Genomic DNA, 17,328 nt, shown 5'->3' with positions numbered 1-17,328 from the left:
ACTATACACAATGTCAACTATTCAATGGATAAGCTGTACAAAAATTTCACGGAAACAAGCCATTAGTCGCTCTTGGTTGTGTTTTTATCTCCATTGCACTTTTCAGTACTTACTGGCATATCCACTATCATAAATTCAATATTTATTTCACATCTCATGCAAAAGGTTACTGATATTTTATTGTCTAGTTTCTCTCTTAGCATTCCCAATAACAGTTGTTATTTATTGCCCTGACCACAAAGTGACAAAGACGGTGTAATGTACAATTGCACCTCGTGACATGATCTGCTTCAAACAGATTTGGAACTTCTCAGATCGTATTACTGCTCTGTGAGAAGTCAGCTGATGTTAGCTGCAACATTCATGGATACAGTCAATTGCCCTCAGAAGCTTGACTAAAATTAGTACAAAGTTCACTAAGACTTGCTCACTGGAACTTCCTCGACTCACTGCAACTAAAATTAGACATGTCTGCATGTGAGGGTGAAAGTAAAATTAAAATTGGCTGCAGGGATTCAAATATTTATACTTCAGCATTAAATCAGCTGTAGGCAGAGAAAAGGATCAAATGTGTGGCATTACTGCCTTTTCACTGTTGGCTCTTGGTTTGAAACTACTATAGGTTAATAAACTGAAGGCACCTACTGATGCCTGCCACATTACCTCCTGGAATCAGCGATTAATCCCCAAAACTCTGCTGTGAACAATCCACAAGAGAAATTACTGCGACCTTTGTGCTACTAATATTTTCTTTGAGTGCTATTACTCATTATAAAAATACTGCAGACGGGCACAAGTAACTATTTGACCATGTGAGGCAAGTGGGGGCTGAATGTTTTGTATGTTCAATTTTAAATTCAAATTTATTGTTGGCACAGGCATAAATACATAGGATATAAATAACATGAAAATTAGCTTTTGCAGCCGCAACGTCATTACAAGGGCAAACACAAGTTAACATAAACTTAACTGAACATGAATTATACATAATTTACACATGTAAGTCCAACTAATATTGACATGACAAATAGATCCTGTATCCAAATCCACATTCTGATGAAGAGTTTTTGAACTGAAATGTTAACTGTTTCGTGTGTGTAGCTGCTAACCAACTTTCTAGATATTTCCATCTGGATGTTGTGTTTATTCTGCCTTTTAATGGTCAAATCCAACGCTCAAGAATATCCAAAACTTCTATCTGTTCAATAACACAGCTACAGGAAGAGCAAGAATGGAAATAACAAGTAATCATGTACAGGGCACTGATCAGTTCTGAAGATGGAGGAAGAGTAATGTTCTACATTTACTCCTGTCTGAACCCTAGCTAAATCATTCTGACCACATACGGAATTAAAAATTTACTTGTGATTGGAATGTACGTATATTTATTTGGTTAATTCACAGGTTGCATCAGTGGTAAAGAAGGCAAATGCAATGTTGACATTTATGTCAAGGGAAATATCAAAACAAGGAGATAATGCTGAAGCTTTACAAGACACTAGTCAGGCTTCACTTAGGGTACCATCAACAGTTTTGGGCCCCATATCTCAGAAAGGATGGATTGTCATTGGAGAGAGTCCAAGAGGATGACTCCAGGAATGAAGGGGTTAACATATGAGGAGCCTCTGGCAACTTTGGGCCTGTGCTCTTTGGAATTTAGAAGAATGCGTGGGGATCTCATTGAAATCTACCGAATGTTGAAAGGATTAGATAAGGTGGATGTGGAGAGGATGTTTCCTCTGGTGAGGATATCCAAAACTAGAGGGCACAGCCTCAGGGGCAACCTTTTAGAATAAAAGGAGGGAGGAATTTTCTAAGACCAAGAGTGGTGAATCTATGGAATGCTCTGCCACAAACTGCGATGGAGGCCAACTCTATAGGTATTTTTAAGCAGAGATTCCTGATTGGTCGGGGCATCAGGGGATATGGTGAGAGGGCAGGTGTATGGGGTTGAGTGGGATCTGGGATCAGCCATGATGAAATAGCGGAGTAGACTCAATGGGCTGAATGGCCTAATTCTGCTCCTATGTCTTATGGTCTTATGACCGCTGTCATAGGCTGGATCAAAGTTGGTGATAAATCAGCATATAAGAGGGAAATTGAAAATCTGGCTGAGTGGTGCCAAAACAAAAACCTCTGGTTCAACGTCAGCAAGACCAAGGAGCTGATTATTGACTTAAGGAGGCGGAAACCAGAGGTCTATAAGCCAGTCCTCATTGGAGGATCAAAGGTGGAGAGGGTCAGCAACTTTAAATTCCTCAGTGTCATCATATCAGAGGACCTCTCCCCGGGATCAGCACATGAGTACAGTGACGAGCAAAGTACAGCAGTGCCTCTACTTCCTTAGGAGTTTGCAAAGATTCGGTATAACACCTAAAACTTTGACATTCTTCTATAGGTGTGTAGTAGAGAGTATATTGACTGGCTGCACCAGCACCTGGTATGGAAACACCCAATGCCCTTGAATGGAAAATCCTACAAGAAGTAGTGAATTTGGCCCAGTCCATCACGGCCCAGTCCTCCCCAAAACTGAGAACATCTACACAAAATGTTGTCACAGTAAAGCAGCATCCATCGTCAGGGACCCCCACCACCCAGGACTTGCTCTCTTCTCATTGCTGCCACCAGGAAGAAGGCACAGGAGCCTTAGAACTCAGACCACCAGGTTCAGGAACAGTTATTACCCCTCAACCATCAGGCTCTTGAACCAAAAGGGAAAACTTCACTCAACTTCACTTGCCACATCACTTTTCATGTTCCCACAACCTATGAACCCACTTTCAAGGTCTCGTCATGTCATGTTCTAGATATGAATTATTTATTATTGTTTTTTCTTTTTTTTATTTGTACAGTTTGTTGTCTTTTGCACACTGGTTAAACACCCAAGTTGGTGCTTACTTTCATTGATTCTATTATGGTTATTATTCTCTTTTGTATTTTTGAATATGCCCACAAGAAAATTAATCTCTGGGTTGTATATGGTGAGATATATATCTATCTATCTATAAGAGGAGGAATAAAATGATTAAGCAGCTCTACTGCCACCAAGTGGACGATAAAATATAAATTCACACATTTTGTTTTCCAGAATTTCAACTTCAACAAGACATAATCATTTTGCACTATTCAATTACTTTGCCGATTGAGCAGCTTTTCAACTTTTCGAAAATGGAAGCAAGACCATCAGACATTGGAATAAAATTAGGCTATTCAGCCCATTGAGTCTGCTCCGCCATTCCATCACGGCTGATTTATTACCCCTCTGAATCCCATTCTCCTGCCCTCTCCTCATAACCTTTGACACCCTGACTAATCAAGAACCTATCTACCTCCGTTTAAAATACACTCAGTGAATTGCGCCTCCCCCCCCCCAGCAATGAATTCCACAGATTCACCACCCTCTGGCTAAAGAAATTCTTCCTTATCTCTGTTCTAACTGGACATCCTTCTAGTCTGAGGCTGTGCTCTCCGGTCCTAGACTCCCCCATGATAGGAGATATCCTCTCTACATCCATTCTATCTAGGCCTTTCAATAAGATCCCGTCTTATTCTTCTAAACTCCAGTGAATACAGACCTAGAGCAAGCCATCATATGATCCTCACACAAAATGCTGGTAGAACACAGCAGGCTAGGCAGCATCTATAGGGAGAAGCGCTGTCGACGTTTCAGGCCGAGACCCTTCGTCAGGACTAACCGAAAGGAAAGATAGTAAGATGAAGGGTCTCAGCCTGAAACGTCGACAGCGCTTCTCCCTATAGATGCTGCCTAGCCTGCTGTGTTCTACCAGCATTTTGGGTGTGTTGTTGTTTGAATTTCCAGCATCTGCAGATTTCCTCGTGTGTGATCATATGATCCTCGTATGTTAACCCTTTCATTCCCGGAGCCATTCTCGTGAATCTCCTCTGGACATGACCGTGTATGTTTTCTCCCACAGTCCAAAGACGTACCGGTTAGTAGGTTGATTGGACATTGTCAATTGTCCTGTGATTAGGCCTGGATAGGATCGGAGATCGCTGGGGTCGCACAGTTTAAAGGCCAGCTCTGCACTGTATTTCTAAATAAATAAATTATGACGGACCCTATCCAGGCTGCTCATGGACTGTTTGTCCCACTTTCATCAGGATGGAGGCTACGTAGCTATCTTATGTATTTATATTTATTGTGTTTTTAAATTACTGTGTTCTTAGTGTACTTTTTATGTGCTGCATCAGATCCGAATTGTTTTGTCCTCCTTTACACTTGTGCGCCGGAAATGACATTAAACAATCTTGAATCCACTGACTTTGGGAGAAGTTGAAGGGTTCAAAGCACAAAGTAGCTGGACGCTAATCGGATCTTAGCGAGTGCTCACTCGGAACCCAAGCACAAGTGGCGGTGGGGATGGGCACGAGTGGTTGCACAGCCACCTGGGAATTGGAGTTTACTGAGCTTGGCGAGCATCTGCAGACGTAAAACTACACTTCCCAGAAGGCACCGCACCTTACCGGTGCATGCTCGCTGTTCCCCCTCTCCCTCGGCTGCGGAGCGGAAGTAGTAAACGATCAGCGAGTGAACCGGAGTGGGATTCATGAACAGTTCACCCTGTCCGCACCCTTATATTTAAATCTGCATCGTCCATTCACCGCCCGCCTGCCATGGCCAAGAACCTGCCGCCTGAAGATCCGAACTTGATAGCCAAGATCGTGGATCACCTGAAGAACCGCGGCCTGTTTGACGAGTTCCGCAGAGACTGCCTGGCTGATGTCGACACCAAGGTGAGCACGGCAGCCCCCGGCCTAGGCCCGCTCCTCCTCGGCTGCCGGTCGCCGGTCGCCGGCGGCCTGTTGCGGGGCTCTCCGACCGTCGGAAGTGACGCCATCGCGGGTTGGGTTGTGGAGCGGCGGAGCTCGGGCGGTGCTGAACCTCCAGCCGCGCCAACGTCGGCCGTCGCCTCGCTGCCTTCACGTTAAACCCCTCCCCTCCAGCTGCCGTGCGGGTAGGGTTACGGAGCCCTCGGCCTCGGGGCGGCCCAGTTCGGCAGTCCCGTCCTTCACGTACAGCCTTCTCCCTCCTCCCATTGCCCTGGCCTCAGTCCATTGTCCTTTGGTCCCCATCCTTCTATTGTGGTATTTCCAGGTCGTGCGAGTATAAATTAATTTGAGCAGAACATATACGACCATTGAATAATTAAGTTTATGGCTGATCTGATGGTTGCTTCAACTCCTTACCAGTCCCTGGTAACATTTAACCCATTCGTCCATTCTACCTTAAATATACCATAAAATATAGGAGCAAAGTTATGCTATTTGGCCCATCGAGTTTGCAATGCCGTTCAGTCTTGGCTGACGTTTTCAGCCATATTCGCTTTCTTTCAGTAATCCTTAACCCCCATGCCAATCAGGAACCTATAATTCTCTGCCTTAAATGTACCCAATGACTTTGCCTCGACAACTCCCGGCGCCAGGAAGTTCCACAGATGTTTAAACACCCCATATCCCGCACTTCGGCCCTCACCCCATCCTCCCGTCACCACAACAGGAACAGTGTTCCCCTTGTCCTCACCTACCACCCCACCAACCTCCGAACCCTTTGCAACTTCTGCCACCTTCAACAGGACCCCACCACTAAGCACATCTTTCCCTCCCCACCCCTGTCTGCTTTTCGCAGGGATCGTTCGCTCCACGACTCCCTTGTCCACAAGTCCCTCCCCACAGATCTCCCACCTGGTACTTATTCCTGCAAGCATAAGTGCTACACCTGTCCCTACACCTCCTCTCTTAACACCATTCAGGGCCCCAATCAGTCCTTCCAAGTGAGGTAACACTTCACTTGTGAGACTGTTGGGGTCATCTGTTGCATCCGGTGCAGCCTCCTCTACATGGGCAAGAACGAATGCAGATGGGGGGACGGCTTCGTTGAACACCTCCGCTCCGTCCGCCACAACAGACAGGATCTCCCAGTTGCCACCCACTTCAGCTCTGCTTTACATTCCCATTCGGATATATCCATACATGGCCTCCTCTACTGCCATGATGAGGCCAAACTCAGGTTGGAGGAGCAACACCTCATATACCATCTGGGTAGTCTCCAGCCCCTTGGCATGAACATTAAATTCTCCAACTTCTGGTAGTTCCCTCCCTCTCCCTTCCCCCATCCCACTTACACTCTTCCTCCTCTTCTAGCTGTCTTATCACCTCTCTCATGATTCTGCCTTCTTTTACTACCCATAATGCTTTCCCCTTATATTCCTTCTTCACCTTTCCTGCCTATCCCCTCCCTGCTTCCCCTCCCCCGCCTCTTGATCTTTTCTCTGATTGGTTTTTCACCTGGTACCTTCCACCCTCCCCCACCTTCCTTATAGGGCCCCTGCCCCCTCCTTCTTCAGTCCTGATGAAGGGTCTCGGCCCGAAACGTTGACTGCTCGTTTCAACGGATGCTGCCCGACCTGCTGAGTTCCTCCAGCTTGTTTGTACGTGTTTAAACACTCGCTGTCCATTGCTTTTGAGGAAGAGAGGTCCTTGGGCCATTTCTCCCTGCTTTGTTTCCTCCATCTGTATTCAACTCCATGACTGACATTCTTGGAGAAAGAATATTAGAGATAGCCACCCCAGGGAACTTTCTCCCAATGCCTAGCAGTCAAGAAATTGTGATTGGGACCTAACAAACTGCTCTGTTGCATAAATTATCCAAAATAAAAGGAATTAATTTTACATGTCTTGTGACTAAAATGATAGCTGTACATATTTCTTTTAAACTTCGCTATTAAAGCAAGAATAGGATTAGTGCTGTCAGAATGTAATGATTCAATGCAAAGTTTAGCTGACAGTATAAACTGCTTTGCTTTTCTGATTTATCATTCTCCGAGGCACTGAATTGCTTTGCATCTCAGTTTGCTGATAACCATCCAGTCGACATCTGATATGAATTCTATTTGACGGTGAAGTTTTCCCAGCAAATAGTGGAAAATGTTCAGCAAAATGTTAAGGCCCTACATATTTTTAACAAGTAGAAATCCTTTTTATCGAAACAAATTTTTTAAAACTTGCAGGGTGCTGACTGAATTGTTTAAATAAGATGTAACAGCAGACACAATGTAACAAGCAATAATTGAACTCAGCAACGTGGGTTACTTGTAAATTGTTTGAGTAAATCTGAAATGGCATATGGGTGAATAAAATACGGTGCGAAATTTATTACCTTTTTTTTAACTTTCATATTTTACAGAAAGACTATTTTAAAATAACCCAAGAGAAATGCTGAATTGTGATTATTAAATCATATATTTAAATTATGCTACACTAATTTTCTGGATTGGATGGAATTTGGAATGAAATACATATTGTTTAATATTAGTAATTTTGCATCTTGTAAGTAGATTGATTTGTTAATTCTCCATTGCAGCCACCATAACAAGAAATGTGGTGTTCTCCCTTTCGAATGTTGTATTTATCCTTCTTTGACACTTTGTGTGTGTATTTTAAAAAAACACCATAAAATGATTTTGGAGCCACTGCATAAGTGTGTAAATCTCTCCCTGTATTTATTTACACTGCATGGCTTTTACGTCAAACATTTATAAAAGTTACTTGGTTAGTGAATTCGCAGATAAGATATAAATTATAAGAGTAAAATTTCTGTCTGGCATTCAGTTTTATTTCTAAAGCAGTGTTCAGCTCTGTTGCCCTTGTAGGAAGCTAGTCTGAATTTAAAGTCAGAACTTTTTTCATTTTAAAAAAGATAGCTTGTTTAAAGCAATGAGCACTTGAGAAGCATATCTGCAGAGAGCAAGATGTACGTTGTCTGTTGAGATCTTTTTTTGGGCAGATTTAAACTCTCACAAATAGTGAGCTCTGAGACTTGCTAGATGATTCCTGTGCTTTCCTCAGTTACGTTCAAGGTACCTTTTTGGATGCATTATTACCAAAGATGGAAAAATCCCTGTCTGTTTTTGATTGGGGCAGCCATGTCACCAGGCAGACCAGTATCCTTGCTGGACGTCAACCCAAGATTTAGAGCTGTCACCATTTACTGAGGATGTCTGAAATTTGACCTAAAGCCATCTGTTTTGATCTGATAAAGCTCACGCAACCAAGCTAGTGATAACATTGTGGGAATGTGAATATCCTGTTAAATCTTAGCCCAATATTTTCATCTATGTGGGAGGCACAAATATCACATATTTATAAAAATTCATCCAACAGTTCAAGCACGTTGCCAGATACGAGGAAATCTGCAGATGCTGAAGAGTCTCGGCCCGAAACTTCGACTGTACTTCTTCCTAAAGATGCTGCCTGGCCTGCTGTGTTCCACGTTGCCAGATGTTGAGTTTTATTTCCCAACTCATCTATTTCTATTAGATTAAAATGTAGAATAAGATGATTGTTGAATGCTGTCTGGTTTACATCTCTATTGGTCTCGGGCGACATGTGATATTTATACAGCTCAGAAACCGGCCCGAGTCATTATTTTCCCTCGACCACATCGACTTACTTCAGATTCTGCCACTCATCTCTACACACCAGGGGCAATTCACAGTGGCCAATTGACCTATTCATTAGGTCATCTTTGAGAGGTGAGAGGAAAGCAAGGCCCCCTAAAACCCTAAGAAAACTTCGCAAGTTTCAGGGAGAACATGCAAACTATGTGCTGTATGGGGAGGGGAAGGCTTTGTATTGGTTGTGAGTTTTCTAAGACTTTGGGAAGAAGCATGTTTGTGCATAAATAAATATTTGAACTATTAACATTTTTAAATCCAATTTTATGTAGCCAGCATATCAGAACCTCAGACAGCGAGTTGATAATTTTGTCTCCAATCATTTGGCTAATCATGAGTGGAATCCAAGCCTTAACAAAAATCAGCTGCGTAATGAGCTTCGACAAAGGGTCTGTAAGTGAGTACATTAATTAAGCTCTATAGAATTGTTAATTTCTTTTTAAGTTCAAAGCAAAACATGTTGATTGGTCCTGCCATCAAAGGTAATGCAGCAGTGTTTAGTTGTATTGTTATTCAGCGTAACAGGCATGCAGAATATCATCCATGTTTAAATTTCTGTAAGGGCTTAGCAGGAATTTTTAGGTTAATAGGAAAAACGCAACGGTTTTAAAGGGTTTACTGAACCTTTACTGAATTCAAAGTTTTACTTTTAATTGTTAGCACACAAATTACTTTGGTACTTTTTAATATTTTTTCTCATACAAAATTGATGAATCTTAAACATAGAGCTTGTTTGATGAAGGGTTGCTCATTTGAAACATTAACTGTTGCCACTTAACCTGCTGTGCTTTTCCAACATTTTGTGTTTGGTTTGTATTTCCAGCAGTACAGTTTTTGATTTGCTCCAATATCAAGCATCACAGTGGCATTTTTTTCCTTAAATTTCCTCGCTTGCATTTTTTGCTGTTACTTGTGCTGTAATGGTATCTGCACATTTTTGAGCTGGCTAATTACTTCAACAAAGGGGCATTTGTTGAGAGGGTTAAGGAATGGGGAGAGGAGTTAGATATGTAAAAATATATTATAACCTTTGACCAAATTAATCTTTTCATTGAATTGCTGCTTTTTGTACAAATGTACAAAGGAGTCAATTTTGAGTTTTATTATTTTTAAGCTTTGTCTAACCATGGTCTAGTTAAAACTTAAAGATTTATGTAGGCCAAATTGGATTTTGTTTTGAATTGTGCTTTTGAGATTAACTGCAAATTTTCTTTCTTTTAGTTGAAGTAGCATTTCTTTTTTTTAATCTGGTATTCAAAAGTAGAAAGTGTTGCTTACCATCTTGTGCCCTAATAACCTCTACTGAAAACTCCTTTCTTATAATTTGTGTATTATAATTTTTGTTTTGAATCCAGTTATGTAGATCTCCGACAGTAGCCATAAAAAGCACTGAGCTGGGTTTGATAAACTGTTGAATGCTTTTAGTTTCCAATACATCTTTATTATGTGCTCAGCTTTTTGCCAAAACTCTGTTCACAGCTACAAGAAGTTTTTGTAACATTGGTTTTGGTTGTGTGTTACAAATGACATGGTGATGTTAGGTATTTTAATTTTTCTGCATGGAATTGTCCTCATTCTTTCATATGAAAATTTGATTCTGAGAAAGTTTGTTTCATGAGTATACTAAAATTAATTACATTTGCATCTCACAGATCAGGAATGTTGGAAGCTGGCGTGGACAGAATTATTTCTCAGGTTGTAGATCCGAAGCTATATCACATATTCAAACCTCAGATAGAGAAGGCAGTTCATGAATTTATGGCGACAGAAATGAATGAAGAAATTGTGCCAAATCCTCCACAGGAGCCTGAAAAACAGGAGCTCTCTGCTCCAGCTTCAGGTACACCTTGAGGTCTTGTATCATGTTTGTTTTCTATTTATAATGCCTCACTTTTTGTCATTAAAACCCATTTAAAGCCTCTCTGCATCTTTATCACATCTCTCACTTTTAGTCCAACTTTGTATCACCAGTAAAATTGGAAGTATTATACTTGGTACCCTAATATAAATATAGATTATGAACATTGGCCCCAACATAGATCCTAATAGCAGCCAACCACTTTTAGCCTCCAAACTTGAAAATCGACTATTTACTTTGGATCTATATTTTGTCTTTAACTGCATACATAAAACCACAAATCCCACTTATTCTAAATAATAGCCACATGTGGCACTTTAAAAAAATAAAAATAAATTCCGGTTCTCATTTATCTACAACTAGTTCCAGCTTCAAGAAATATAATAGATATGTTTCCGATCAGCTACCATCAAGAATGCTTACCGTGCCAACCCACACCTGCAGTTTGGCATATCCGGTCACCTTGGCTATACTTCTCTTCATGGCATATAAGCAGAGACTGAGGACTGCAGTTCCATTGCTGAGGAGTGTAAATGTATCATCAAAGGAGGCAGAGGAGTGCTTACAGGACTGCTTTAAATTGTGGATTGGACCATATTTGGATCTGAATGAATATACCACAGTTGTTCTCTACTTCATCAAGACTTGTGTGGATGAATGTGTGCCTTCGAGAGCATACTGGACATGCCCAAACAGGAAGCTATAGATGAACCAACGGATTCACAGTCTGGTGAGGAGTAGATCTGTGGTGTTTAAGACTGGTGATCTACAAGAAGTTCAGGCATGACCTATGGAAGGCTATCTTAAGAAAAAAAAAGCAATTCTGAGTGAAGTTAGAGACAAAATCAGATGCATGTCAGCTATGACAGGGTTTGTAGACCATTACTTCCCATAAGGTGAAGCTTAACATCATGAATGGCTTTGATGCTTCACTCCCCAATGAGCTGAATGCCTCTTATGCATGCTTTGGAAAGGGAGAATAGAACTATACTGTGTGAATCCCTGCCACGTATGGCAACCCTGATGTATGTATCTCACAGGCAAGAGAGTGAAACATCACAAGGTGTCGGGCCCAGATGGTGTACCTGGTTGGGCACTGAAAACCTGTGCCAACCAACCGGCAAGAGTGGTCAAAGGACATTTTCAATCTCTCACTGTAGAAATTGGAGGTTCCCACCTGCTTCAAAATAGCATCAGTCGTACTGGTGCGCAGGAAGAGTAGAGTGAGCTGCCTCAACCATCATAGCCCAGTAGCACTGACATCTGCTGTGATGAAGTGCCTTGAGATGTTGATCATGACTAGAATTAACTCCTGCTGGAGCCACTGTGATTTGCCTACCACCATAACAGTTCTACAGTAGATACGGTCTCATTGGATCTCACTCATCTTTGGATCACCCACCCAACAGCTGTGCATACATTAGGCTGCTGTTTATTGATTACAGGTTAGTGTTCAACACCCTGATCTCCTCAATACTAATCAACAAATTTCATACTTCCCTCTATAGCTGGCTCCTTGAAATCCTTATCAGGATTCCACAGTATGTGCATGTCAGAAATAACATTTTACTGATAATCAACTCGCATAGCTCAAGGATGCATGAATAACCCGCTGCCCAACTCTCTACATTCGTGTCTGTGGCTGGGCACAGCTCAAATGTCATTTCTAACTTTACTGATGAAACAACTGTTGGCAGAATCCCAGATGGTGACAAGGAGGTGCACAGGAGTGAGATAGATCAGCTGGTTAAGTGGTGTCACAACAAAAGCCTTGCACTCCATGTCGTTTAGATGAAGGAATTGATTGTGGGCTTCTGGAATGGTAAATTAGGAGAACACAACAGTTTTCATTGAGGGGTCAGCAGTGGAAAGTGTGAGCAGCTTCAAGTTCCTGAGTGTCAGTGTCTCTGAAGATCTATCCTGAGCCCAACATGTTGATGAAGTTACAAAGCAGGCTTACCAGTGGCAATATTTCATTCGGGGTCTGTTACATCACCAAAGACTCTAGCAGATTTCTACAGAGTACAATGGAGAGCTATCAGACTGTTTGCATCTCCGTCTGATATGGAGGCAGCAATGCACAGGATTGGAAAAGCCACAGAAGGTTGTCAACTGAGCCAGCTCCATCATGGGTACTGGTCCTCCTCTCTTTCCCCCCCCAAATCAAGGACATCCTCAAAGGGTGATGCCTCAAGAAAGTGACATCCAACATGAAAGACTCGCACCATTTCGGACGTGCCCTCTGCTAGTTGTTACCATCAATGAGGAAGTGCAGGATCTTGCACACTCAATGTTTTAGGAGCAACTTCTTCGCCTCTGCCAAAAGATTTCTGAATGGTCCATGAACATTACCCCTCTACTTTGCTCTCTTTTTACACCATTTATTTATTTGTTTGTTTTTATATTTTAATTTATAGCGATTTTTGTGTAATACTTTGCACATTTGCTGTAAAACAACAAATTTCATGACATGTCAGTGATAATGAATCTTACTGGTCAGGGCATGAAGGGATACTGGTGGGAAGGCAGGAGATTGCAGCCGAGAGGAAAAATGGATCGGCAATGCTGGAGCAGATTCGATAAGCCAAATGGCCTAATTCTGCTCGTGTGTCTTATGGTCTGACTCCGATTCTGACCTTTGTACAGATATGTCCCACATTAACAGTTTGGAGCCTGTAATTGTTTCATGCCCTTACTGTTTCAGCAACCCACATGAGTTGTGCTTAGCTTTCCTAGTTAATATTCTTCCACTCTGATTTTTGTCCCATGTTCATGGTCATTCCTTTTATTTCACTTGGGATACTTCTAACATTTATGTATCCTGCTATATTTAATTCTAATCTTGTTGATTTTGCAACCACATCTCTGTAATAGCTATTGTGTTATATCCACTCATTTCTCTGTGCCTTTAATTCAGCTTTTTTTTTTAATGAATTCTGTGTGTTTTTAGTAAAAAAAAAAGTCTTCAATTTGCACTGACTCTAATTGGAAATGCTCCCTTTTTCTTTGGTACTCCATTCCTTCCTGAGTGGTTCTGGTTGTCAGTGGAGTCTGATATCTCCTTGTCTTATACCTCAGCAGAGCCCTAACAGCCATTTGGTTATCCCCACACCCCTACCTCCCACTTATCTACAGCCCTAGTGATCAGTTTCTCTAGGCCATAGATTGCAGCTGCATCTTTTTGTGAGAATAGCGCCAATGTCTATGAAATAAAAACAAAACAATTAAAAACACTGAGCAGGTCAGCTAGCAATCATGGAAAGAGAAAGAGATGTTTTCAATTTTGATACTCTCCATCTGAATAAATGATACTTGATGTACTGAGTGTTTCCAACATTTTTGTGTTTATGTCAGATGTCCATCATCTGAATTTTTTTTTTCTTTCCTGATGCTCGTGAATTACAACCAATTCCACCACAACAAATCTTTGAATCACACATGTAAAGCTTTTTTTTAAAATGCCATGACCTGGAAATTAATTGTTGAAATGTGTTAATAAGTAGGTTAACTAATTTTGACTAGTATACTAATTTGGTTTATCTTGATTAACGTGAATGTAAGAATATATGTCAACTTTTTAAAAAATAGATAAAACTCATATTTTAAATCTAATTGTGTATTTAATATTGATTTTTTTTCTTTTACAGGTAACTTTTCAAAGGCCCTAGCACCAGCATAAAAATGACTCGTTTCTACCTTCAACTGTAGTTGCACAATCAGTTAAGAATAAATTTGACTATGGGACAAAGATGCTTATCTAGGATTAACCAAGATAAATGTTGTTTATAGTTTACACTATCATTGCTACATCATTATATGGAATAGGAAGAGTGATGAGAGCTAAGCAATGAAGAAAAAGTATTATTTGATGGATTTAATTACTGTCACAGAATTTGGAGATGCTCAGATGCTTTTGGCAATGCTTGAAATTTTGAAGAGAAACTAGAGTGAATGAAGAAATAGCTGTAGTATAACTGGACTTTCATTGAAGGAGGACGTGTACTGAAGAGATTTTTTTTTTTAAAAAAATGAGAAATAGGCAACTTTCCCAAAAAGGTAGTTCACTTTTCTCAGAGCATATTGTGTATTTAACCCTTTGAGGGTGGCAACAATTTTTTATGGGTTCAAAGAGTGCTGAAAATATCTATACTGTGGTTTTGTTGTCATCTTTGAAATGCTTCTGCACTTGAGTTTCTATCTCCAAAGGATTGATGCAGCTGTTATAATTTATTCCCGGTATTTAAATTAGATTATTAAACATTGAAAAGTAGTTAAGTATTCAGCTGCATGACTTGTCCAGCACTGTACTTGAATTTTTTTTTCCTGTTACACATTTTTGTAAAATCCTTGAGGATAAATCGGGCGGTGTTTAATTACTACAGGTGACATACTTTTTCCTCTTTTGGTTCTGTTCAAAACAAGCACATATTGTCATATCATCTGGAAGGTTATAAGAGCAACAATTATTTTGAGACAATAATTATTCTCAAATATTTTGAGAGAAATACATCACTATATACTGGGTTCTGGTAGCTACAGCTTTCTCCATCCTTCATTCTATACCATAGCAAAAAGGTATTACCTCCCAGTTACCAGTTGAGTTTATGGAAGTACACACTTGCCGTGCCTGGAAATTTATTTTCTTCATAAATTTTTTAATTTATTCTTTCCTTCCTAATACATGACAGTTTAGATTTTATGCAGCTATTTCTGCCTGTTTTCCATTGAAGTGCATAATACTCCACATTCTAAATACAACAGCACTTTAGGCATGAAAATGAACCTGGTGCTTCATATTCATAAAGTAGTCTTGCAGCATCTGGGCATACCATCATGTTGTGTAACTATAATTTAAAAACTTGGCACAAGGATGAGACAATTAGAAAATTTCAAATTTGATTTCTGGTCAGTGGTAACTTGAATCTTTATCAGGATGGGCCATGCTAATTGTTTCCAAGATAAATATTAGTATGATTTCTGCTCCTGGCATTCTCAAGTTTACAGTGAAAACAAATTAGAATGAGTTATGCTGCTACATTGTCCAGACAAATTACAGCTGTTTGGTTTCATAGTTGCTAATTTTCCATATGCCAGTGAATAGTCTAATGTGATTTGGGGGAAAAGGCAAAGTTATAAGCCCTGAGTTGTATGCATCTTGTAACTTAATATTTTATTTTGGTTTGTTTTTCAGGATAGTTTTGAAGACTAATCTTGAAAACCTCCCTAGACATAACAGTTTTTCCCCCACCCCCTCCCCACACCCCTTCCACAGGCAATGAAATGTTTGTTCACACTTTTTGTGAGATTTCTACACTTTCATACTATCTTGGTTCTCACTGAGAAAACATCCATCTGAAAGAAGCTGTTGTACCTTTTTGCTGCAGGTTTTGCCTTGAATTTCAGAGAAAATGTCTTATTGTTTTTTAATGTACGGTAATATATACTCTGAAACGTTTTCTAAAACATCCGGAAGAGTCAGATTCAATTTGTTGTCCCTCTATTTTTAAGTATCTACTTTCAAGTAACTGGAATTTGAAGTCATATTTGGAATGTCCAGTATTTCAGTTTGGGATTTCCAAAGATAAAATACTGCGCTTAAGCATTTACCGGTAGTTCTTAAAATAAGAGATTCTCTGATGATTAGAGAAAGGAGTCGGTCTAGTTCATTAGCAAATCTTAAAAGTGCACACCTGGTTCTTGTATGGTTGTAGGCTTGAGTGTGCGAAATAACCACTAACTGACAATAGCAGGTTCTGTTGAACTATCCAGAATGGTTTTGGTCAGCAGCAGAAAACCAGTATAAAGAAAAAACAACACCATCAAATATGTGACATTTACAACATATTTTTGTCTTGTTACTGCTCCATAATTTTTAATCAAATCATTTGAAAAGTTCATGTTATTATTTTCAGACATGGATCTTGATTTCTAATAAGGCTAGAACTTCTAATGTGAAATAGAATATGGGAGTGAAATCCCAATATCTCAGGGGGTTTTCAGATTTTTTTCAACATATATTTGATCTGTGGCCAATGTGTTGGTTGTTCCATTTTATGAAGATAAAGATGAAGACATTATTGTTCCTCAAACTAAGTGGTTACTTGCATTAGAAAGAGCAGTACTACACTTTGACTGGGTTAGGTACCTCCTAGTGCTTCCAAAAAATTTTTACAACTTCCAAATTTAGTTGAATCACTGGATCACTAAGATTATGCTCTGAGAATTTTGCACACTGTAGTCTTTACTATTACTGGAAGTCATAACTATTCTTTCCATCTAGATTAAGAACGAACAGGGTATCCATTTAAAAAAAATATATTACAAATAATGTTGAATTATTGGTTCTAAACAAATTGTCGGGCTGGTCCCCTGCATATGATTGCACATAGTTTGGTTGTTATTCGTAGATGCACAGAGAAGCACCAGAGGTTCTAGGATCTAGTGGTTATGATTTAAATTGTAGTACAAACCAAACTCGTTCATTGGGTCGACTTGACCTATGTAATTGTGTTGCAAATTTTGTATGCGGGTTCTTTAATGCCCTGAATATCTTGTGACTTTGCTGTAATAGTTTACCTCCATAAATTTTCTACATAAGCTGCTAAAATTGTTAAAAGCAATGTTTCTGAGTCAAGTTCACTTTTTTTCTAGATAAGCTTCAGTTGAATTCTAGGTTCATTCATTCCACCCGGTAATAAAATGTTATACTGCTGTTGTACAAGGTTTATTGCTGAATCTTAACAGCTTTAATCTTTGAAGTTAAAAAATCTGCCTAAAAATGAATCTAGTATTGATACTGAAATGGAGTACTGTGAAGTTCAGTTAAGTTTGATTTGTTTTTTAGAACCTAATCAACATTCTTTTGTATTGTGAAAAAGATACCAAAATGTGATATTTGAATATTGTTATACTTTAAAAGTATATAGCTTTTCAGTAAATTCAATAACATTTGGAACAATGTAGGTTGTCTTTTACCAAATAAAAAATTTACACTTA

General features: G+C 39.8%; 1 protein-coding gene and 1 long non-coding RNA gene across 7 annotated transcripts in view; one reads left to right on the top strand and one right to left on the bottom strand.

Moving 5' to 3' along the window:
- The window catches only part of LOC140739423 (uncharacterized), a 19,206-nt gene extending 14,608 nt beyond the window's left edge, over positions 1 to 4,598 (bottom strand). Inside the window, exon 1 of the long non-coding RNA XR_012101630.1 lies at positions 4,486 to 4,598. This is a non-coding gene — a long non-coding RNA (uncharacterized lncRNA). The remainder of the gene's footprint in view (positions 1 to 4,485) is intronic.
- Positions 4,499 to 17,328, top strand: bod1 (biorientation of chromosomes in cell division 1). Of its 6 annotated transcripts, none has more exons than XR_012101629.1 (5): positions 4,499 to 4,755; positions 8,747 to 8,871; positions 10,127 to 10,326; positions 13,980 to 14,051; positions 15,524 to 17,328. XR_012101629.1 is itself a non-coding variant. In XM_073067710.1 (5 exons), the coding sequence occupies exons 1-4, from the start codon at positions 4,636 to 4,638 to the stop codon at positions 14,009 to 14,011; spliced, it is 465 nt and encodes a 154-aa protein (XP_072923811.1). In that variant the 5' UTR covers positions 4,499 to 4,635; the 3' UTR covers positions 14,012 to 14,051; positions 15,524 to 17,328. The 6 variants fall into 6 exon arrangements, 5 of the variants coding, with proteins under 5 accessions (XP_072923811.1, XP_072923814.1, XP_072923810.1 ...); XM_073067710.1 differs by having other exon boundaries at positions 10,127 to 10,314; XM_073067713.1 differs by lacking the exon at positions 13,980 to 14,051 and having other exon boundaries at positions 10,127 to 10,314.

The sequence above is a fragment of the Hemitrygon akajei genome, chromosome 15 (assembly GCF_048418815.1).
Source record: "Hemitrygon akajei chromosome 15, sHemAka1.3, whole genome shotgun sequence".
Lineage (NCBI taxonomy): Eukaryota > Metazoa > Chordata > Chondrichthyes > Myliobatiformes > Dasyatidae > Hemitrygon > Hemitrygon akajei.
This window is presented reverse-complemented; position numbering and strand designations above follow the sequence as displayed.

Coding starts and splice junctions, on each gene's coding strand:
- bod1 (XM_073067710.1), top strand. CDS start 4,636: ATGGCCAAGAACCTGCCGCCTGAAGATCCGAACTTGATAGCCAAGATC. Junction 8,872..10,126: donor CTTCGACAAAGGGTCTGTAA/GTGAGTACATTA, acceptor TGCATCTCACAG/ATCAGGAATGTTGGAAGCTG. Junction 10,315..13,979: donor GCTCTCTGCTCCAGCTTCAG/GTACACCTTGAG, acceptor TTTCTTTTACAG/GTAACTTTTCAAAGGCCCTA.